This window comes from Lacerta agilis, chromosome 11 (genome assembly GCF_009819535.1).
Source record: "Lacerta agilis isolate rLacAgi1 chromosome 11, rLacAgi1.pri, whole genome shotgun sequence".
Lineage (NCBI taxonomy): Eukaryota > Metazoa > Chordata > Lepidosauria > Squamata > Lacertidae > Lacerta > Lacerta agilis.
In genome coordinates, this window is record NC_046322.1 from 26,870,065 (window position 1) to 26,893,633 (window position 23,569).

The window sequence follows — 23,569 nt, forward strand, 5'->3', positions numbered from 1 at the left end:
TATTCTGCTTTTTCAAGGCCTGATAAAAGTAAAATAAGAAACAGCTACTATTATGGTTTACACCTATTTTTCATGGGGCAAACTGTTAGTATTCTCAATTACATTTGTGGCACCAAAGCCTCCTTTTTAATTCACTGACGTTTCTTTTTCCTCTATATTAAAAAGTCTATTCAATTAAGAGGTCACAGTAGTATGTTTGGGTGGAATTCTTACTTAGAGCATGCTCTGATAATTAACTCTGTGCCATTTCAGTCTAAAGTGTTTTCAGCTCCTAAGGGGCTTTGAAATTGTGCCCAGATCCTTACACCCATTTTAGCAGGTTACTCAGAAAAGAGCTAAGGGTTTGTCTTCAGAGCAAACAGCATGCACTGTAGTGTCAATGAGACCTACATTTAGGTAACTGTATCTGGGATACAAACCGTTTATTCTGAAGCATTTCTAATTCATTCCTCTGCTATATGAGGAATTTCTAAGAACTTCTCATTTATCTCAAGGCATTTCTGTTCCAGCAGTCAAAATGTGCACTGACTGCAATTTCGCCTTTGTATGACACACTTTAGAGACATATATCCAATCATCACAGAGAATATGAGGAATAGCTATCCTGTTTGTTCGTCCCAATCCTTTTAATAAAAGGTTGGATAAATGTCCCTTCCATTTTAGAGAAGGCTGAGCTCACACCTTCCAAAGATTTAAACAAAATAAAACTCAACAAAATGTTTTTTTAAATGGTTATTGATAAAGTTGGCGATGATATACCCTTGCTGGTGCTTCCCCTTAATACCGAGCACTTGTATGGTGGATGTGTGTACTAGAGGATGAACAAGAAAAGCAAAAAAAAGAACAGTGTGACATGCTTCTGTTCAGTATTTTGCTTGCTTAAGCATGCCTCTCTTCTGGTTCCTCCATCAGTTCCCATTCCTACCTAGTCAGGATTCCACATCAACTGAGGCTGCTCATGCCACATTGGATTGCTTCTGATTGATTGATTGATTGTTCCCCTTGCACTTCAGGGTATTTTCCTAAAGATGTTTTGCATTTCTGAATCAGTATAAGCAGCTTCTTATTTCCCTAATATTCTCGGCAAAAAGATGCTGATATTAATATGACATCATCTCCTTCAAAATGCTTCGACCGTAATTCAGTAGGTAGTGATGCATGTGTATATGATTCTCTCCTTCTTGGAGGCTTTTATGCAGAGGTTGGATGACCCATCTGTCCTTGGATGGTTTAGTTGAGATTCCTGCAGTGCAGGGGGTTGGACTAGGTGACCCTTGGTGTCCCTTTCCGGGTCTGCAATTGTATGATTCAAATGCACAAAAACTGCTGTGGATATGGAATTCTCTGGTTTCACCTGGAGAGCAGAGATAGTCAACATGGCACACTCCAGATGTTGAGATTACAACTCTCAGCAGCATGGCCTATGGTTGGGGGTGATTGAAGTTGTAATATAACCACATTCTGGAGGGCACCACATTGACTACACCTGGTCTAGAGAGCATCCCAATGCAATGTCCTCACCTCAACAATCCACAGATTCCACCCTACTGTCCTACCTGTTGAAATGAGAAGAACAACTGAGGCATCAGTTACAGGTGGGATAGCTGTTCACTGTGGGATGAGGGATAGGGAGGTAGATTTGCAAGTAAATCATAATTGCATCTTCCTTGGTTAGTTCTCAGTGGAGTGAAGGCTTTCTATGTTTTGCAGGATGTCTCATTTCTTATGTCTTCTTAACTGTAGATTAGTGAAGAAATATATACTTGCATTTTTTTATTGGAGATACAAATGTCACTAAGAATTACAGTTCTTTAACAAAAGAGATTTTACTTGTTCATAAAAGGAAATAAATGGAAAACAGTATAGAGAAAGTGAAAAGACATGAAGGAAATATGCATCTAGTGATTAAATCTCTTATTGCATATTTTTTAAACAGATGAATTGTGACACCAATCCTCTGGAAGCCGGACTGAAATATTTTATAAAATTAAATAAGGTAGGCTGAAACGTTTTCAGAGATATATTTATGAAATGCTTCCTAGTTTTGCAAATGTTATATATAAACCCTTCAAAACAGATATTAATAAAGCACTGTTCCATGTTGTATGCTGGAGGAATTGTTTCAAATAATGTTGCTTTGATAGGTAGATTGGTTCCACTAAGTAACTCCATCTGCCAAAGAATGTGAGAATCAGAACTAATTCCCTGTGCATCTCTTTATTTGAAATGAATTTTGTTCTGGTGTAGAATTTGGGTGCTGATTAATTTCTACTGCAAAATCATTTATCTTTTCTACAATCCAACTGGACAGCTGTAAGTGTGGTGGCAAATTCAGTATGTGACATTTTACAGACGGTCTATGTCTGGTCAGTGCTTGGGACAGCCTGGGGACCCTATGTATATCACCCTTAGTTCATTTGAAAAGAGGGGAATATAAAGTATAATAAATGTCCAACTGCTGATATTTATCTCCAGCATGTAGAGAAATCAATTTACTGCAAAATATAGTGAGCCCTTTAAAAGCATGAATGGAGGTAAGAAGTTTACACAAGCCTAAACTACCTGCTTCAATAGAAGAAATAAATTTGCAGAGAAAGTCTTGATTGTGACTCCTTAGAAAAAGAATGTGCCTGGGTGGAACAGTTCAGGATAGGAAGTCTGTCAAATACTAGTTGTCTCTAGGGGCAAAAAAAGACTTTTCTGTGTTTACATGTCAAGGGAATTTAATTTGGAAGGCTGTCCTGGAATTATTCAGGAATGGCCAATGAAGAATAATTAATTTCAAAATATTGCACAGGCATGGCTCCTGTGTGCAGTAAGGTGCTGGTTAAAGCAGATTGCAGCAGATGTTGATCCTCTCATACTCAGTTGAATAGCTTTGTGTATATAATTTGGATCCATTCCAGGATTCATAAGAGATTTACCCAATAAATTGTGCCATTAAAAGGTGTTTGCATGTCTTATTGACAGATTGAATTATAATATTTAGTTCCAAGGGACCCAAACATCATTGTCCTTAATTAACTCCTTTTATTTTTCTGACTGGATAAGAAAACAAACTCACAATTTGGGAGTTTCTATCTACACATCTGCACACTTCATTTAAAAATTATAATAGCAATTGCTACTGAGAATGTTTCCTATAAACGAATACAGCGTATAGGAGAATATACCATGTGTTACACCGTAGAAGGCACCTGCTGTAACAATTTGATCCACAAATACTCAGGTGAATCTCTTCAGGTATGATATAGAGTGAAAGCAAATGACGAACAGACTAATACTCCTACTAAGCAGCCCCACTTCCTTGCCTCAGAGGATCAGAATGGACTCTGTTACCCAGTAGGTAGAGGCCAAAGATCAGTACAAAGGAAGTACAAGGATGAGGGAAGGAAATGCCACCTGAAAAGAATCATGGCACCATAGGGATACTATCTTTCTGTTCCTGGTACCACACTTGAATGAAAGTTTAATTGAGCAAATCTTTTGTAAGTCACTTTGAAAGCTTCTCAGGTCTAAAAAGCAGGCTAAATAGTTTAAATAAAGAATTTTTAAAAAAAAATAATTTGGGAATCAGAACCTTTTATACAATTTGCTCATAAAAGAAACCTTAGACATAAATGGAAGGACAGTACTTTGACTGGAGTCTTTGTATTCTGCCACATACAGGTATGCTCACACTAGAAAGTCAGGCTGGTTTTATTGCTACTCCATTTTGACAATAGACATTTTTGGGACTTTAAAACACCACAAAACCTTGGAATGCACTTTCCTAGCCAATTAAGCCTTATGTGAAGAATTGCAACAGTGCAACTGTATCCCATGCTTGTTTACTCAGAAGGGAGTCTCACTGACTTCAAACGTTTGTGGGACGCTGTGACAAGCCCACAGAGCCTAGGGCTTGCCAATCAGAAGGTTGGCGGTTAAAATCCCTGAGATGAGGTGGGCTCCTGTTGTTCGGTCCCTACTCCTGCCCAACTAACAGTTCGAAAGCACATCAAGTGTAAGTAGATAAATAGGTACCGCTCCGGTGGGAAGGTAAACGGCATTTCTGTGCACTGCTCTGGTTCACCAGTAGTGGCTTAGTCATGCTGGCCACATGACCGAAAGCTATACGCCGGCTCCCTCAGCCAGTAAAGTGAGATGAGCGCCGCAATCCCACAGTCGTCCATGACTGGACTTAATGGTCAGGGGTCCCTTTATCTTTTAACCTTAGTCTTCATTACTTTTTTTGTCAAAGTATAAATTATTTTGAGACTTTTCATATCATTGATTTTTAAAAGTACAGCAGTTATTACAGGTAAGCAACCATATATGCAGTTTCGGGTCATGTGGCCAGCATGACTAAGTCACTACTGGTGAACCAGAGCAGCGCACACATGATTTCAATAGGAGATAACCATTTAGGGGTTTTGGGTTCTAGGAGTCTTTTATGCTTTCCCCATATTTTCAATAGGGATTTTTTTTTAATAATGTGACTGCTAAATTTATGTACTTTTATTTTACAACCAAACAACCAAATTTGTTTCCGTAACCTTCCAGATCTAATAATTCATGGTTTTCTAATAAAATCCACTCTTTCAACCATAAAAAACCATGAGGTTTTGTGTGTAATATAGAAGTATGGGTGTGTTGCTGTTTTGATTAAGGAATCAAAGTGTCAGTAACTAGACCTGCTAAAAAGTAGGTTGTTATTTTTAGAGAACCACTTCCTTGATCAGAAAATCCATTTTCACTGATGGAAGTTATATGAAGATTAATTACATCAGTCTCTGTGTTTCTGACATTAATATTTATCAACTGGCATTTTTCAGGTGTTTTCATTTTAAAAAAAAAATCTGAATTGAATAACTTGGTCAGAGTCAGCCCTCAGCTATTGGGGATCGGTAGGCTATACATAGAATGGGCAAGGCTTTGCAGCCATAGTGAAAGCCAAGGATGCAGTGACTTTTTTTGGACTTTTTGGATGCTTTTGTGGTGAATATCATGAACAATTTCAAGGAAACTTGCAGCAGGGTTGGTATTGTGCTGACTGCTGCAAAGACCCATCAATCAAAAACCTTATGGTAAAGTGTCAAATTGGGAAAGGAAGGAAATGAGAGTTGACATTAGTAGCAGGGACAGCATATTGCCTGTGCAATGGAGAACATTAATCAAATCCAAGGAAAACAAGGCCTCACTTGTTCTCTTCCTCAGAAGAGAACTGCTGCAGCAAGCATAACATAGTGACACAGACAGTGTCAGTGGTGATCATGATGGTTATGATGCTTCATCAGTTGGAAGAAACACAGACCACCTCAACCACCCATATGATTGTGCATCTGTCTGAGGAAGGGTCTGGAGGACATACCAGTAACAGAGTCATTGTCACAAGGAGCGATAGAGATTCTTTATTGCTACTGATGGCCTTCTAACCTCATCTCAACAGTGAGCTATAGATGAAACCAGTCATGTGGTACACTTGTAATCTGGGGAACCGGGTTCCTGTCTCCGCTCCTCCACATGCAACTGCTGGGTGACCTTGGGACTTCTTTGAAGTCTCTCAGCCCCACTCACCTCACAGAGTGTTTGTGTGGGGAAGGAAGGGAAAGGAGAATGTTAGCCGCTTTGAGACCCCTTCAGGTAGTGAAAAGCAGGATATCAAATCCAAACTCTTCCTCTTCTTCATGTCAAATTATATGAATTATAAGTTGCCAAGCACAAATGGAATGGCATGATTAAGGAAGAGATGGACAGTTGGGCTTTCATGCCACCTTGGGGCATGATACCACAAGCTAGCTTCCAAGACTGTTTGGAAGACCTGTTAAAAGTCTCCACCTCCAGTCTCAGTTTGCAGTACCTTATATACCCGATGTCCACCTGATTTGAAGTGTCTTACACACCTGATGTATGAACCTACCAGGAAGACACATTCAATTCATATTCTGTTCATTTGCTCCATTCAGAAAGGTAAAGAAGTGCAATGCTACCAACAGAAGAAGCACTTATTCAGCAAATTGTTGAGCCTTAATTTTATAAAATGCTATTGTGGCAAACTCAGTTTTCCAAGTCCCACAGAAAGTGGTTGACACATTGAGCAAAGTATGCCGTCTCTACAGATGACAAAAGTCATTTAGCTGAGTGATTGGACATTACAACCTGTGGGTGTACAAGTGGACATCAGTTTGCTTATGTGCATTATTTGAGAAAGTGAAGTGGAAATCAGCATGCAAGTGTGTGGATTGGTGCCAAAATCCATACAGTTACAACCATGACAGTGATTTATATGTGTATTGAAGGTGTCTTGTTATTTGAAATGTATTGTTTACTTAAGGGACGGGGGTGGCGCTATGGTCTAAACCACAGAGCCTAAGGCTTGCCGATCAGAAGGTCGGAAGTTCAAATCCCTGAGACGGGGTGAGCTCCCGTTGTTCGGTCCCAGCTCCTGCCAACCTAGCAGTTTGAAAGCACATCAAAGTGCAAGTAGATAAATAGGTATCGCTCCGGCAGGAAAGTAAACGGCATTTCCGTGCACTGCTCTGGTTTTGCAAGAAGCGGCTTAGTCATGCTGGCAACATAACCCGGAAAAACTGTCTGCAGACAAACATCGGCTCCCTCGGCCAGTAAAGCAAGATGAGTGCTACAACCCAGAGTCATTCGCGACTGGACTTAACTGTCAGGGGTCCTTTACCTTTATTGTTTACTTAAGGATTATATTTTAGTCCAAAAAAAAGATTTCAGCCAAAATAGGTTGTCTATATAATTTGTTGCTTTTGGCTCCATTACTCTATTAGGTAGCCTTTTAGGGCATAGAACAGAGGTGTGGAGTTTTATCAGCTTGAGGCTCATATTTTCTTGTGGGAAACATACCAGGGACCACAGGCCAGTGCTCAGAGAGTTGCCAGAATCAAAAGGATATGTAGGGCCCATTCTAGCCATGCAAAAGTCAGAGAGGGGTGTCATACTAGCCAACTTTTCAAGCACCAAACTAGAATGTGTGTCTGGGATGTAGTACCAGGCGAGTCACATGATCTGCACCGTGCAGCACTAGAGCATGGCACCCAAAATGGTCGTCAAGATCTTGTGCAAAAAAACTGGGATGTCCTGTTTTTCCAGGGCATTCAGGAGGTATGGTGTGTGTGTGTAAGTGCATGTACCTACACACAAGTAAGCAAGAGGCCTTATCCCACAAAGAGTATTATAATGGCCACAACTCTTGTTGGGTACAGCTTCACAGAACAAGTGGACAACTCATGAGTTGCAATGATGCTTGGCTCAGCCCAGGAAGCAGCTACAGGTGACCACTGTGTTTAGGTGGCTACTGCCCTGCCACCATTAGGGCACAATTCTGTCATCACCCTTGAGATGGAATGGCTCGTGCCTGCAGAAGCCCACTGCAACTTCTTCACTTTTAAGGATCCTACCTGAAAACAACAAACCTCCCATGCAGGGACAACAAGAAATATACCTCACAGGGTTGCAAAAACTCTATGATCAGTTCTGCCAGTACTGGGCCCAGGTAATTTTTCTTCCTTATCCCATCAACCAGCAGCTAACACTGGGTCCAGAGAAATCTTGCACTAATTTACTTCAATTTATGTTACATAATGTTATATTAAAGAGAGTAGGTAGCGATGGGCAGGCTAGAAAAACGCTAGCTGGATCCTCAAGAGGGAGATTGCTCGCCCTTTAAAAAAAACCATTTCAGTTGAATCTGAGAAAGATGGCTAGGAGGAATCCAATCACAAGTTGTTTTCTGCGACACCCTCCCCCCCCAACACATGGGCACAAAGAAAGGCTCCCTGTGCAATTGGAAAGCCAGCCTTTATCATACATGAGCTTTATTGAAAGTAATGGGAGTACTCTTCTAGTACTGTTTCTCCCTTGTGCAAGAGAAGCTCCTGCAGGATTGCAATTTTGTACAGTACTTGTTTATTTGCTCCACTTTTATCGCCCTTTGTTGAATTCATGCATGAAGAGTCTCTCGCTGATACTGCACATGTAGACTGAACTACAGTACACTAACACATTTTCCTTCTGGAAATAACATGACATATGAATCATATCCCTATGTTGGGATTTTAGTTCCTCGTGCATGATTTTAAAGTGAATGAAGGAGATTGGGGTATATACACAGTGAACATTATTTTAAGTCTAAGTTGTATAGTTTCATTTGGTATAGTCAGTGCTTTTTTCATGGGGGTACACATACCCCTAAACATTTTGTGAATCTTTGTACCTTTGTCCATTACTGTATTTATTTTCTTGATTTGAACTATAAAATTGTTATTTCTTGAGTCAAAATGAGAGTAACCATAAACATTTTTTTAAAGAAAAAAGCATAGGCTACAGTGGTAAAAACTACTACAAAACAATTTTTGGAAGATTATCTTAACATAAAGTATAGCAAAAGTCCAGAACCTCCACAGTGGAATATGGAAAAATAAAGAAATTCAGTAAAAGAAATACATAGAGAAAGTATATTAATTAAAGCTATGCTTCTCTTTTACTGTCAATAGGAAAGGAAATATTCTAAAAGCTTTTTTCATATTGTAATATAAACATGTCTTTGTCTTCACTAAACAACTATTTCAGAAAAAATATAGCACATAAACTAAAATGTTTCTTGATCATTGATTTAGCTGTTGTATAATATCTGGTAAATGTGGTTTGAACCATCCTTTTCTTTCTTAGAACTAAATATAACACACATGAAATTTTCTTTCACAAATTAATTTGTGAGGGTTGTTTTTTTTTAAGGCTAAAGCAAATCAAAATTACTCTAGCTGTTGCCCTGTTTATATTCACAGGAGTTAACTACCTTCTATGCAATTAATCTAGAAGTGACCCATTAAAGCAATTCACATCTGTTACCAGGTCATACTCAAGGCTCCAATTATGACTGCTGCATTAACCTTCATGCAAACTGTGTTTTCCATTTATAAATGATGGATTTATGGGAGTCAAGTGAATAATGTTGAAGAGGAAGCATGGGGGAGCTTGCAAGTATTCAAATGCATGGGCTTTTAAGGACAGTTTCACTAGAACATGGAGAAGCAATGCACAGAACTACTGGCTGCAGATAAGAAATGCCAAGAGACAACAAATGTAAATTGTCAGATTCACATTATTTTGCCCCCCCCCCCCACTTTCCATTGTATCTCCTGAAAATAACTGGAGTCAAACCAAAAGCAATAGTGCACTCAATGATGTCATCTGGTGTACTATGGATTGCTGCTTTTAATTGGCAAAGCCTGATTGCCATTTTCTATAAGGGTATGTCTGCACTGCTATCTCTCTGGTGGCTCGTGTTTTGGTTTGCCCTTCATTGTCTCTCATCTTCTCTCTACCTCTATTAATACATTCATGGTATATGGAAGGACAGCAAAGGAAAAGGAGACACTAAGGACAAGAAATAAATTGTGCCTGTTCAAGCAGCATGCTGCCCATGCCTGCTCACAAGTGTGAGTAGGAAAAGTGGCACATGGATTGCAATAGCATAGTGTCCTAGTTTAATTGCTAGCAAATTAATTGGCAAGTAGAAGGGCAACATGTTTTAAAACAGGGGTAAGGAAACTTTCTAGCCTGGCAGACCAGATTGTTATTTCCTTCATCCCTTGTGGGCCAAGTTTGACAGGTCAACAGATCCTAGGTAAAGTTAAAGGTAAAGGGACCCCTGACCATTAGGTCCAGTCACGGATGACTCTGGGGTTGTGGCGCTCACCTCACTTTATTGGCCGAGGGAGCCGGCATACAGCTTCCGGGTCATGTGGCCAGCATAACTAAGCCACTTCTGGAGAACCAGAGCAGTGCACGGAAACACCATTTACCTTCCCACTGGAGTGGTACCTATTATCTACTTGCACTTTGACGGTGCTTTCGAACTGCTAGGTTGGCAGGAGAAGGACCGAGCAACGGGAGCTCACACTGTTGCGGGGATCTGAACCGTCGACCTTCTGATCGGCAAGCCCTAGGCTCTGTGGTTTAACCCGCATCCCACAGCTTATCCTATTTTGCCCCCAAAGGCAAAGAATCTCTCAAAACACTCTTTGTGCAGTGCTTTGACCTGCGCTTCTGAAGATTTGACAAATCAGCTGATTGCCAGATCTTCAGAAACCCCTTTTATAATGTTATTTTCTGCAGCCTTAGGGCTTTGCAGATACCTGCAAACAACTGTTTTGGCTGAGCCCCACCCTTACCTGCCCACACCGGTAAAAGTGGCCTTGCAAGCCAAATGAGAAACCTGGCTGGTTAATTAGGTCTGCAGACCAAAGCCCCCCCCCCCTTTGCATATTGTCTTCTGGGCTTGAGGGACACGGCAGGAAAGTTCAGTACTGACTTTCTTGAGGGAAGTGGACTCCTGTGGAGGAAGGCCACTTAGGATTGTTCCAGCACATCAACTGTCTGCAAGCATTTTTCAGGAAAATCTGCGTACATATCCTGGACCACTCCATGTGTGGTTTGCTGCCTGCCAAAAACACACACTCCCTGTTTCCTTTTCTTATATGAAGCTGGGCAGTGGCAATATTGAAGCTGGGGCAGTGGCAATAAACTGTTACTTCACGTCTTTTTACTTGAGAGAGATACTTCAGGCAAGCCTGGGGTTTTCTGCATGCAAAGTATTTGCACATAGCATGAGCTACCCCCATAGCTTTGGAATGCACAAAGTAGTTTACCAGACAAATGTCTGCTGTTGCTATCTTTTGTGGGATTGGGAGGCAGAGGAAGTGGGCTGTGGGATTTCTTGCAATAGTTTTCTATAAATGTCTCTGCTGCTACTTCCCCACGTTAAGTAGCCAAGAGGAAGCTTGAGCTATTTTCAGTATAATATTTTTTAAGGTATATAATCAGAATGTATAGCGCTTAAAGGTTACAAATGTAGACAAATATGAGGTAAAATACTGAACATACCCACATTGTAAGCAAGGTGAAATAACATCAAGAAGCCCAACGGTTTAATTTAATTTTTACTTTTATCTAAAGCTTCATAATGGATGGAAAAAACAAGTGAAGGCAAATTTAAATGCTTGCATCCATAACCCTGTCACAGAGCCTGACTAATCATTTATCATCATTATCTTTTTTTTCCCAGCCAGCAGACTTCATAGGAAAGCAAGCACTGAAGCAGATTAAAGAAAAGGGGCTTGAACGGCAACTTGTGTATCTCACCTTGAAAACGGATAATGTTGATCCGAAGCAGAGGGAAATGAAAGTGTCTGGTATAATAACAGGCAAGTAGCATAGATTTTGTTTCAAGAAACTGAAGCAAAGTTTTTTAGAACATATTGTGCTCCCATCCATATTTCAAACAAACAAACGATAGTTTGCATACAGTTTAAAAGTGTTGCAAACACCAGGATATGTTTGCGCAAGGAAATACACACATGTGTAATGACATATGTTTTTATTTTGCTATAACAGATTAAAAATTGCCACCCCTTTGCAATTTCTAGCAGTGGCAGTTCTCATAGTCCTCTGCTGGGCTTCTCACAACAAAATGATTTGTTACTGGGCCAGGTTCAAGGTTCTTGTGTTAATTCTCAGAGCTCTAAGCAACTTGGACCCAAAGATTATGTAAAGGACTGGGTGAGGACTGTCCTGATGTACTCTGTGCTCCCCCCCCCCACTTTGAAACAGAATCAGGACTCCAGTCCACCCGGCTTTCAGGCAGCCAAGATAAGACAGCCTGCTGAAATTGGACACAGCTTATAATTCAGGAGGGAAAGAGAGGCTGGGAGGAAACAGGAAAGCAGGGAGAAAACGCATTCTGACCTAAGTAGGTCACAATAGTAGCACTACCTTCATACAAATGTATGGTAAAAAATAAATAAATTAAGAAGTGGGTCCTCAGTTGCATTTTTGGGTTAAAGGAGGGTTCCAGGTGCAAAAAGTCGAAGACCTGTGTTCACACAAAGATTGTGCCACCTTCAGGTGTCAAATTTCCGAAGAGAATTAATGCTTTGAGATGCATTCAGATCAATGGACTTTAATAACTCAAGTGGTTGCAATGTGTCTACTCTGAGTATGATTTAATTTAATATCTCTCAGAAATTAGAAATGGAAAATTTATTACAATGTTAAGTCACTTTTTAGATCCATCTGCATGTATCCATATCAATATCTTTCATTTATATAAATGAAAGTTATTTCTTTAGAGTGGGGAATATTCTAAAAACTGTATTTATTACTTGAGGAATGTGATATATATTTATGCTTCAGTGTAAGTTTGTAGGGTAGGTTTGTATGCAGCAGTCGAGCTATGTTGCTACTCAAGAACAGGGCACAAATTATTCTCTGTGTTGAGACGTTCCCAGCCTTTTTTTGGTTGAAGCAGTCAAGTGTTTGATGTTCTAACATACTGGCTGTTTTATTGAATAATACAGCCTACATCAATTGTGTAGGGTTCCATGCACTAAAACCTTTGTGATATTTGGGTAAATTTTCAGGTTATTGGCAACACCACATCTGGATGTTACAGCTACAGCACTCAGCAGAGTCTGGCTTTTGCATATGTCCCTGTGGAACTCAGTAAAGTTGGACAGAAACTGGAAGTTGAACTACTAGGCAAAAATTATCAAGCAACTATTATCCAGGAACCATTGGTTATGACTGAGCCAACAAGAACACGGCTTCAGAAGAAGGGTGGAAGTGCTAAGATATAAACAGGCAGGCGTTTAATTCCTCAATATTAAGAGTCAATACTTGATTAGCATATTTCATTTGAGTTGAATGCAAAATACACATGAAATATGCAACAAAATAATATTTTACGTTTACTAATCAATAAGAATAAGGAACAATTTAAGAAACCACTGTTACTTATACATATTAGTTCTTGCAAATAATATACACCAAGTCAGTAAATAGCAGCAGCAACAGTCTTGACTGTGTTGTAAAAAAAATATGGGATTGTTGCAGTATGATCGAGCAAATGGCAGGAGTCCTGGGCTACAGAGCATGTAGCAAATCTTTGTAGAAATGATGATCTGATCACAAAGGAGAACCAAGTACTGAGGCTATAAGCCCATGAATTGATGTGAATTTGAAAGCAGTGAAAATCAGCCTCCTAGCTAGGTTGGCACAGTGGTGAAATAAGTTCCATATCTGAAGCAAGGGTCTAGGTGACCAATCAGAAATTACTTAGAAGACAGTTTCACCTCCCAAATGATTTTGAACTTGCATTGCATATAAGGATGGGGGAGAAATTCAATTCATTTTGTATTTAAAGGTGAACTTATCTCATTTGCACTTTCTGAAACACTGCACAAACCCAAATATAGCTATCATTTGAAATTAATAATTCTCCAATTTTGGGGGCATTTTCCCCAACCAAATTGTGTGTACAAAAATGCATATACTAAGGTTAAGTGTGTATAAAAATGCATATATCTGTGAGAATAAACATACATTATATTAGGGGAAATTGCTTTGCCAAATTGTGCATATTAGGGAAAATTGCATACACATATGTATACATTAGGAGAAATTCACAATAAATAACTGTCGAATCTTCTAGGGAAAATATGAAAAATGGTGAATTGTTGTGGAACTCATAGAGCTAAATTTAAAATAGGGAGGGGGGATGAGAAACGGAAATTCCTATTTGTAAAAGAGCTAGTTGGTTCAGACCATTTGGGCTATTTCTTATTTTATTTTTTAGGATTAAATTGGGAAAGTGAATTGGAGAAAAAACCAATGACACCACAGGGGTCTAGATTCCTAGATAGATGGTGATCTATATCAGAAAATAGGGAATCTGTGTGTGTGTGTGTGTGTGTGTGTGTTTCTGTGTGTGTGTGTTTCTGTGTTTCTTTGAACACCTGTACAACACAAATCTCTCATTTGAAACTTCATGGCTGATGGGCTAGCCCTTCCAGAAAAATCTATCTGCCTTGGTTGAATAGCCTGTGCTGGATACCAAATCCATTAAACATTGATTATTAATTTCATACTTAAGCCATAATTTTTTCTTTTCATAAACCTAATGAATCCTAATGCTAACTTTTAAAACGATTCTGTGTCCCTGCTCACACTATTCAACACTAAATTTTCACTGTCCTATTTAAAGGTCACTTAAACAAAAATTGCTCAAAAGTGCAGAATCTTCCACAGTAACTGATACATCTAATTCCTTCAGCAAAGAAGCTGACGCATAAATAAGACGTGCCAGTAGAAACACAGTTTGAATAATGAGCACCTATTATTTCCAATGATTTAATGCAAGCTGACATTACAATGTATCTGTTTACAAAGCAGGTCACAATAAAATATAGAAGCTGACAGGATTGCCCATAGTGCTAGCTGGAGTGAGAGAGAAAAATCCATTTCAAAATTATTCTCTTATACTTTATATTATTTGGGCCTATTTTGTTCAACTATGACAGGATCTGGGTTGGTTTTTTTTAAGATGACATTGTTTGTAATCAATCACTTTTTACATCTTAGTTTGCCAATACATTCTTTTAGATGTTAAAAAGGATTAGAATTGAGCATATTTTATGTAGAAACAAAAATATATAAACACAGGGCACAATTTCTCTCCTGCCTCATTATCTATAGAACTCATTTGTAAAACTGTGAACAAAGGGAAAACTTTCACCTCTCCACCTACCCCTTGCAGCTAGGTGCTTGTCCAGCCTTTATGTGGAACCGGAGGTATCCCATAGTGTACTCATCCCCAACCTGCTGCCCTCCAGAATTTTGAGGCTTCCATCAGCCCCAGCCAATATGGCCATGTGACCTGGGGTTGATGGGACCTTTAGTGCAAAACATCTGGAGGGCACAATGTTGGAGAAGGTTGTCATGGTGGTACTGGTCTTTACTACACCACATGAGTGGGCTACTTGCTCTTGGAGCATGAGTAGCTTGCACACATCACTTTGAATAGATGCTACCACGGGAGGTACGCATGCACACCCTACGCATGCACACCCTATCCCAGATTAAAGCCTGTGCTTTGTGGAGTCCTTTACAGATTATTTATTTATTATATCTATAACATGCCGGGATTGGCTCCCAAAGCAGTTTACAATTAAAGCCTCTTAAAAGGGGAGAATATAATTAAGGATATATTTGCGTGTAGATCAGGCCTTTTATATTAATTATTTATTGGTGTGATTTCACTCACTGAATAATCACAAAATGTATGTTCATACATGTTTGCAATTCCTGATGAATATCATATATTTTTGTTCCTTGCATTATTAAAGTTCAGATACTTTTTCCTTTCAAAGCAATATAGCTTTTTAAAAGCCCTTGTTCATGTTTTCATGTCGCCAATTTTTTTAAGCAGGTGGAGATTGTAATTCAGAGGTTTTGTAAGAAAGGCAGCTCTAGCAGTTATCCTTGAGAAATGTTGTTGACATGCCTAGATTACTTAACTTGTTGCACACTAACTGACACAAGTTAAAGCAAGAATATGCAGGGACCTTACTTTTTTCTCTCAACCGGTTTCCTAAAGTTTAAGGCAGGCATAGGCAAACTCTGCCCTCCAGATGTTTTGGGACTACAACTCCCATCAGCCCTAGCTAACAGGACCAGAGGTCAGGGATGATGGGACTTGTAGTCTCAAAAACATCTGGAGGACCGAGTTTGCCTATGCCTGGTTCAAGTTTACAAATATTTCAGTAAGAAGGGTTACACTGGGCAGCACAGCTAACCCCACAAGGAATTATTTTTATATACTGTACTATACAATACAATTATAGTGCAGTCTCATCAAAATAGCCTCTGATTAATACATTATCTACAGTAGTGTCAGATCCCTAGCTGTCAGGTTTCCAGGTCCAATAGGCCTAGTGTAGTGAGGAGCATCACAGAACAAGATAGGAGAACAGCAAGCAAATTTGAGGCCCCAGACTCCTAGAGCATTCTACAGTAAATACAAGTAGCTCAGACTAACTCACTTGCATCATAGCCCACAGATCAGATAAAAGTGCTGCTGCAGTTTGGCAGACTATTGGGTGGGTGGTGGACTGTCAACCCTGAAGAAAGTACCCCAGAGGGTACTTGGAGGCTGCCACCCACTTTGTATTGATGAATTTATCAATCTAGTAGAAGAAAATGAGCAATGCATTATTAGGTGGCAATTGAAATCATATTTTTTGCTTCCAAAAAGTTGCCTATAAGCAAGTGACTGAATCAGTAAAGAGTAAGGCAAGAAGGAAGTGGCTAGGTATGTTTCTGTTTCTTTGGCATTGTACTGACGTGGGTGGAGGTAGGCGAATGATCCGGGTCTCAAGATGTTTAATGCTGCCATAGATTCTTCACAAACGAGAAATGCACTTTGTGACAAGCGGTTGGCTGGAGATAAAGTGTGTTAAGGGTGTGGTTGGTGGAAATGGTTGAGATTAAGATTTGCATGTGGGAGTGTGCTATTTTGGGGAGATGCTATTGTGAAAGAAAGTATAGGCACAGCTCCCTCCTTAGTTATTTTGCTTAGCAAATGATGCTTTGATATGTGAATTCTGATTGTACTTTTGTCTTTGATTTTTTACTTGTAATGTTTACTGATGTTGATATTTTGTTTCACTGTTAATGGTGCTGCTTTAAATGTGGATCTTTATTACATTTCTGTGTATGATTGTTATTTGTAATGTTCTTTTCTAGTATTTTGTAATATTTGTATTTGATGTTGTAAACCGCTTAGAGATTTTCTTTCCCCATGCAATGTAAAACAGAATACAAATGATTAAAATAAAATAAGATTCCTATGCTTCTAAGCCAGCTTTATAAACACCAGATCCATATAAGACAAGCACCTGCTAGTTTAGTGTTTTCTACAATAATAAACCTTGTTATTATTCCATTTCTGCTGTTCTCGACATGGGTTCAGGATGTCCAGAGCACACTTAAGTTACAGCTTCCCTCCTTCACCCATTTGCATTCAGTAGATTTACCTAAGCCTGAATTACAGGTTTTGCCTTTAACTGTCCTGGTAGCCTTGGGCTCCCCAGCCAACAGTCATGGTTTCCAGTAGGACCTGTAATCTTAACTCCTAACACTGCAGCTCAGCACAGTGGCTAAGGCATGGGTAGGCAAACTAAGGCCCGGGGGCCAGATCTGGCCCAATCGCCTTTTAAATCTGGCCCACTGAATCAGCGTGTTTTTACGTGAGTAGAATGTGTTGTTGTTGTTGTTCAGTCGTGTCCGACTTTTCGTGACCCCATGGACCAGAGCACGCCAGGCGTGCCTATCTTTCACTGCCTCCCACAGTTTGGGAGTAGAATGTGTGCTTTTATTTAAAATGCATCTCTGGGGCATAGGAATTCGTTCATATTTTCTTTTCAGAATACAGTATAGTCTGCCCCCCCCACAAGGTTTGAGGGACAGTGGACCAGCCCCCTGCTGACCCCTGGGCTAAGGCAAAGGATTGGGTCGCAAGGCCATTCATAGAATAATACTGCTGAGTTCTGCTTTAATATTTCCATTTTTTACCAGATGGTTTCTTTTTTATGGCTCTTGCACTTCAGCTGAAACATTCCCTTACAAGATTTCAAAATAGAACTAAAGGAAGCGCATTTATGAGATGCACGTTTTAACCAGCACAATTAACAAGAGAATGGAACATTATCATAAGCCTAGGGAAGGCACCAGAAGGATGAGGCAGCTGTAGGTCTTCCCTGGGTCATCCCCTTCCACCCCTAACCACGGATCATGTATTGCTATGTACTTCTTTAAGCCCTCTGGACAGACGCAGGATGGGGAGGAGAGGGAGACTGACAGGCTGGTGGTTCCTGTTTCATTTCGCTCCGGGGTGGCGGAGCTGACTCTGATTGGCTGCCTCCAAGGTGGGCGGGCCATTTGCCCTCGGAGGCAGACTTGCAGGTCCCTGTGCCCTTCCTCCGCTGTTAGTTCCTGCTGAGGCTGGCGGAGGACTTAGGGATGCTCCAGCGGTTGGTGTTCGGGCGCTGCTCGCCCCCGGGGCTGCTGCTGCTGCTTCTGTGCTTGGCGCGCATGTGCCCGAGCGCTCCGCCTCGGCGGCCCGTCAACTTGGTGTTCGTGTTGGCCGACGACCTGGGCTGGGGCGACGTCAGCTGGCACGGCTCCGAGATCAGCACCCCGACCCTGGACGCGCTGGGGGCGGGCGGCGTGCGCCTGGAGAGCTACTACACGCAGCCGCTGTGCACCCCGTCGCGCAGCCAGCTGCTCACCGGCAGGTACCAGGTAGGCGGGAAAACGCGGCGGGATTGGACTTGCCCACGCGAAGGGCTCACACTGAGGGAGGGACATATAGAAACTGTGGCTGAGGTGCTTCTGTCTTCCCGCCCCGGCATCTTTTCGTTGCCGTCGGTGGATTCACGTAAGCCTAACTTTCTAGCCCTCGTGGTTGCAATTCAAATGAGTGGTTTCTAAAACTTAGGAACTGCTGAGGTCTTTGCGTATTGACCCATCTTAGTTATCAGGGATATGTATTTTTTTTTTGTCTGATTTGAAAGTCACGCCCAAATCATGAGAGCTCTTCATTCGTGTAGCGCGTCACGTGTGTTTGTGTCTGTCCAGCAACGTGACGAGCTACAGTCAAACGAATCGGGCCAGTTTCCTATCAGAGCTGACTGAACATCTGAAATAAGGTTGAGGTTTGGCCCTGGGGGTCATATTTCTGGGCAACGTGTTTTCTGGTTTTCTTTGCCCGTTGTAAAAGTTATTAGCGCTTAACATTGAGAGGGCCAATGTTCTGGCCCGTATGCCCTGTAAACCTTAGGCCAATGATATATCTTGCAAAAATGCACGACGAATTCCTAGTGTTGTTTTCCTAGTGCAAAGATACGGTATGTAAAAGGTAGGGACCCCTGACCGTTAGGTCCAATTATCTGGTTTGGGGAGACCTCTAGTGGCTGTTTAATATGCAATTTCAGTAAGAGGGCAGGATTGTGTAAACTTCTGTAAGGGAAAGCAACTTGTAATAACGAATGTACTGTACTTTATTTTTGCATATCAGCAAGCAGCGTTTTCCAGTGCACAACATACAGTATATTTTTAAGGGAAGGAGGGGCCATAAAGGCCCTTTCGCAGCATCATGAATGAAACATTTTATCAGCAGAGCTGAGAAAGGAAACAGCTGATTAAAACTGAGCCTTCTCTCCTCAAGTTTCAGCGGCTGCCTCAGATCTAACTGACTTTCTATTTGTGGGTGTTTCCTGCTGCCTATGATTCTGGGATAATCTCATAAAGTGGACGTGTGCCAATCACTCCGCTAGGAAGCCTGGTGTTTGGATTTCGGGCAGGGGTACAGGGAGAAAGCAAAAGAAATTGTGCAACTGGTGGCATTTCTTGCAGAAGTCCATATTGTAGCAAACCGATTGAATTCTAAGGTGCTGCAACACTCACGCTCCTTTACCCTATCCTGCTGGCAACGGAAACTGCTTACACAAGCAGATGCTACTGTTAGCCAGTCCTACCACAGGCTCTCCCTCAAGCTGTTGTTAGGCAACCTGGAGAATTAGTTCTGGGACTGCATCTCATTTTTTAGCAGCAGTGAGGAGGAACTTTAGTTAAGTGACAGAGGGCATGCTTTGCATCCACAAGGTCCCCGGTTCAATCCCTGTCTTCTTTAGTTAAAAGAATCAGGAAGCAACTGATGTGAAAGCCCCCTGCCTGGGACCCCAAAAAGCTGCCGCAATTCAGAGGTGGCTTCATTTGGATGTAATGATAAACCATGCTGAAGTCCTGCTTTGTTTTACAAACCATGAGTTGCCCCACAGATTATCAAACAAACCAAAAGTCTTCAAAGTTTGGTTTGTTTTCCAGCTGCTACTGTTAGCCAGTTTTCCAGCTGCTCCGGCCTCCTGTCTTTGTAGTTTGCCTTTGTAGTTTGGTGAGCTTGGGTGGTCATATAAATTGTAGTTAAGGAAAGGTGCTCAGTTTGCCATGTTAAAAAGAAACCAAGCTATGAGCCAACAACTGTGGTTTCAGATCATGGTTTTGTAGGCAATAGACAAACCAAAGTTCAGCTGCTGGGCAGTGTTCACACATAATGCTGTGCCAGGGTTTAATAAAACATGCCCTAGTGTTATGTTCAAAACAGGGCAATGAATATTGTTTAAAGCACACCCTTCCTTATACAAGATTGCAAGCCCACCTATAAATTGAGAACATAAGCCTGATTAAGATGGTTGGCGCAAATAGTCATTTGACTGGTGATGAAGGAGGTTGATTCCAGCCCCCTGCCTTCTCCAAACATATGGTCCTGGCAGCATTAGCTATGGATTGACAGATTGACACACAAAGAAGGATTGGAGCCTTTGATTTCTTATGGCAATAGAGTTGTTCATAGTTAGGACTCTGTATGCTACTTGCAGTTAATTCATTTATCAATGACCAATTTGAGAAAAGGGGAACTTAAACTATGGCCCATCTCTTTCATACGCTGGAAAGCTCTATAGCTTAGGATGGGCCTGTAGCTCAATATTAGAGCATCTGCTCTGCTTGCAGAATAGTCCAAGTTCAGTCCCCGGTATTTCTAGGCAGGACTCAGGGAGTTCCCTGTCTGAAATGCTGGAAAGTCTCCAACAGTCAATGAAGCTAGTGCTGAGCTAGATGTCAGCATCTGATTGGTAGGTAGATGCATGCACAACTTTTACTATTTGGAACTATCTGTGCTGTGGAGCTTCTGTTGCTTTCCCCCCAACTTTTGGGGTTTATTAGCCCATACGTCAATATATATATATATATATATATACACACACACACACACACACACACACACACACATATATTGCAAGGGTTATCCAATTGCTTTGCAGCTGCAAATTCAGATCCAAGTGTAGCAGATACAGGAACAGGTAATAGTTAACATGCGATACAACGTTGCTTTTAAAAAATGTATTCATGAGTACTAAGTTGCTATTTCTCAAATATTTGTCTTACTTTGCTAATATTGCAACTCAGGGACACAGTGTGAGTTCCCCACCCCTGCAAAGGGTTTTGCAGGCATGTCGTGAAAACGCCAGCAGTGTACCCATCTTCAAGTCTGACCACAAAGCCACTTCCTTCCCCGCTCTCGCCCTGATCTTTAGTAGATATAATTCACCATTCTTAGTACAGGTGCCTTACTGTTATTTTCATAAAGGAATGAATGTAATACATGTTTCTCTTTTTAAAACTCATTTGCTCAATTCATTATGCAGTTATTTCTTTTAGATATACGGTAGGCCTTTCACAAATTGTGTTTTGTTTTATCTGTGATCCATAACCTACTTTGCTTTTCTCCCTGCCGTTCCTCACCCTTTACAGCCTTTGAAGAAGATAATAGCCAGAGGCTAAATATTTGACCAGATGTTCTCTTTATCTGCTCCTGTATTTTTCCTACTTCAGTAGGTTTTAAAAACAAAATATTTTCTAGATAGGAGCTGTCCTGGTAGGACCTTGTAAACCAGGCACCCCCAAACTTGGCCCTCCAGATGTTTTGGGACTATAACTCCCATCATCCCTAGCTAACAGGACCAGTGGCCAGGGATGATGGGAATTGTAGTCCCAAAACATATGGAGGGCTGAGTTTGGGGGTGCCTGTTGTAAGCCATCAGAGACTCTGCTACTGGGACATTTGGGAAAATGTTCTGCAGCAGCCCTATCGTTCCTGATACTGGATATGCAGCTTTTTTCACCAGTCATGACTGGGTGACCTGAGAAATCAATAGGGGCCTGGCTGGTTCTACATACCCTTTGCTTCAGCTTCCTTGGATTACCTAATCAGACTGGGAACAATGCAGATTGCTTGCCTTAGACCATGTCTTCTGCTTCTGGCCCTTTGATCTTCATCTGCCGCTGCTGTGACCCCAGCCTATTCCACCCTGACTGGGCTTTGGTGAACCAGTTATTTCATGATACGTGGAGATGCCTTAGACTTCTGCTTTTGTAACAATAGCTAGTGGCCATTGCTACGATAGCAAGGGAAGGAGAGCTGGTATATTGAGCCCTGGAGGGCACAGATTACCTTCCTGATTTGCTCCCAGGCTGAAAAGAAAGGTGGTCAACTCATATTTCCTAATGGGGACCCAGAGGGCAATTTTATTTCCTCTTTTGTTTTAAGTATGGGGTAGTGGTTTCTTCACAAGGATGTTCTGTGTTCTATGTCCACTCTTTGAAGCATGATGCCTCTGAACACTAGTTGCAAGGAATCACAGTTGGGGAGAGAGCTGTTACACCCAGGTCCCACTTTAATATTTGCATGCTGCTTTTCCATCCAACAGCCAAGTGGAGCTCAAACCGGCTCACAACAAGAACAAAACATTAACAAACAGGGGACGCTCCCTAACAGAAAAGAAATAGGCAATAAAATATAATAAATGCAGTAACAGAATAAAAATGATATAAAATAGCAAAAACCACAAAATAAATCAATCATGTTGGATATATATATATTAGCAACACCAATCAGCCCTGCAGCATGAAACAGAAAAAAAGCTCCTAATCTTGCTCACCTATGATGTACACATTTAATTCCTGTCTCTCACACAGGGGGACAGATTCTAGCAACAGGCTCTCCCTTGGGGTAGAAACCAATTCTATCTTCCTGAAGATAGCAGACAAAATATGCATGAAACCCATATTATAATAGCCAGAGCCTGAAGAAGAAAGAATAGAAATGTGCTACAAACCTGGCATACAACACTCATTTCCTTCCTGTCTCCCACCCAGAGGAACGAGATCAATGGCAACAGGTCCTCACCTGGAACATGAAGCAATTTCCATTCTCCCTCCACTAGTTTCCCCACCAGCAGATAATAAAAATTCTACACAATTCATATAAGCTAGGTAGTTGTAGAAAAATGTGGAGTTATATAACTCCATAGTTTTTATATAAGTCTAGCTTAAAACAACAGGTCAACAAAACCTTGTGATTTCCCCAAAGAGACAGATCCATTTGGTGTCTTCCTTTTGGGGTTGATCCTCTGGGGTGGCCCCCACCTCCACTCCGCCCGGTGTTAGCCTCTCACATCACATGAGCTGGATGCTTTATACCTGAATATTCTTCCCATGAGCATCTAGTGGTCACAGTGAGAATGGGAGGCTTGACTAAATAGACATTTGGCTTGATCCAACAAGGCTCTCCTTTTGTCCTTTTAGCACATGGCTAGTTTGAGCTCTTGCTGTTTCAGCCAGTCTGTCCATAAATTGAAAACCTGGGGATTGAGCACAAGGTAAGAACAGGGGTCTCTCTCTCCTCCGTCTAAGGAGCCTTTGTGTGCTCTCTCTCTCTCTCTTTAGTTCACCTCTTCGTTTTGGTTGTGTTGATATAAAAGGGGGGGGGAGCTAAATTAAAATATTAGTAGTAAAAAACAGTCTGGGGTGTTAGCCATTTCTCTGTTGATCACCCCCCCCCGTCTTACTAAAACTGCCCTATAGTTTCATATATATTTTCAGACCTTTTTATTTCCTGAAAGGAAGCCACCTATGTCAATTCAGCCTGGCCATCTGCTTTCCAATCAGAAATGGAAATTTATATTTTACTGCATTGGCAAGTGATACTGACTGCTCCTGTCAGTTGCCCATGAAAACCTGCTGCCAGGTGCTTTTCACCCTCCCTAGCAAACGGCACTCCATTTCCATTGCTGGTAGGGCAGGCTACAGAATTTGCGGGGAACAGTTG

The 23,569-nt window shown here is 41.2% G+C and overlaps 2 protein-coding genes across 3 annotated transcripts in view; both read left to right on the forward strand.

Annotated features, from left to right (window-relative positions):
* Positions 1-13,381, forward strand: part of DMGDH (dimethylglycine dehydrogenase) — a 45,184-nt gene extending 31,803 nt beyond the window's left edge. Inside the window, 4 exon segments of the mRNA XM_033163945.1 lie at positions 1,937-1,996; positions 11,072-11,173; positions 11,176-11,214; positions 12,426-13,381. Coding sequence (XP_033019836.1) covers positions 1,937-1,996; positions 11,072-11,173; positions 11,176-11,214; positions 12,426-12,641 — 417 coding nt within the window. The 3' untranslated portion in view covers positions 12,642-13,381.
* A 4,421-nt stretch (positions 13,382-17,802) lies between these two features.
* Positions 17,803-23,569, forward strand: part of ARSB (arylsulfatase B) — a 66,165-nt gene continuing 60,398 nt past the window's right edge. The window contains exon 1 of one of the 2 annotated variants that reach the window (XM_033164170.1): positions 17,803-18,144. In XM_033164170.1, coding sequence (XP_033020061.1) covers positions 17,863-18,144 — 282 coding nt within the window. In that variant the 5' untranslated portion in view covers positions 17,803-17,862. The remainder of the gene's footprint in view (positions 18,145-23,569) is intronic. The other variant, XM_033164169.1, reaches the window with a different exon arrangement.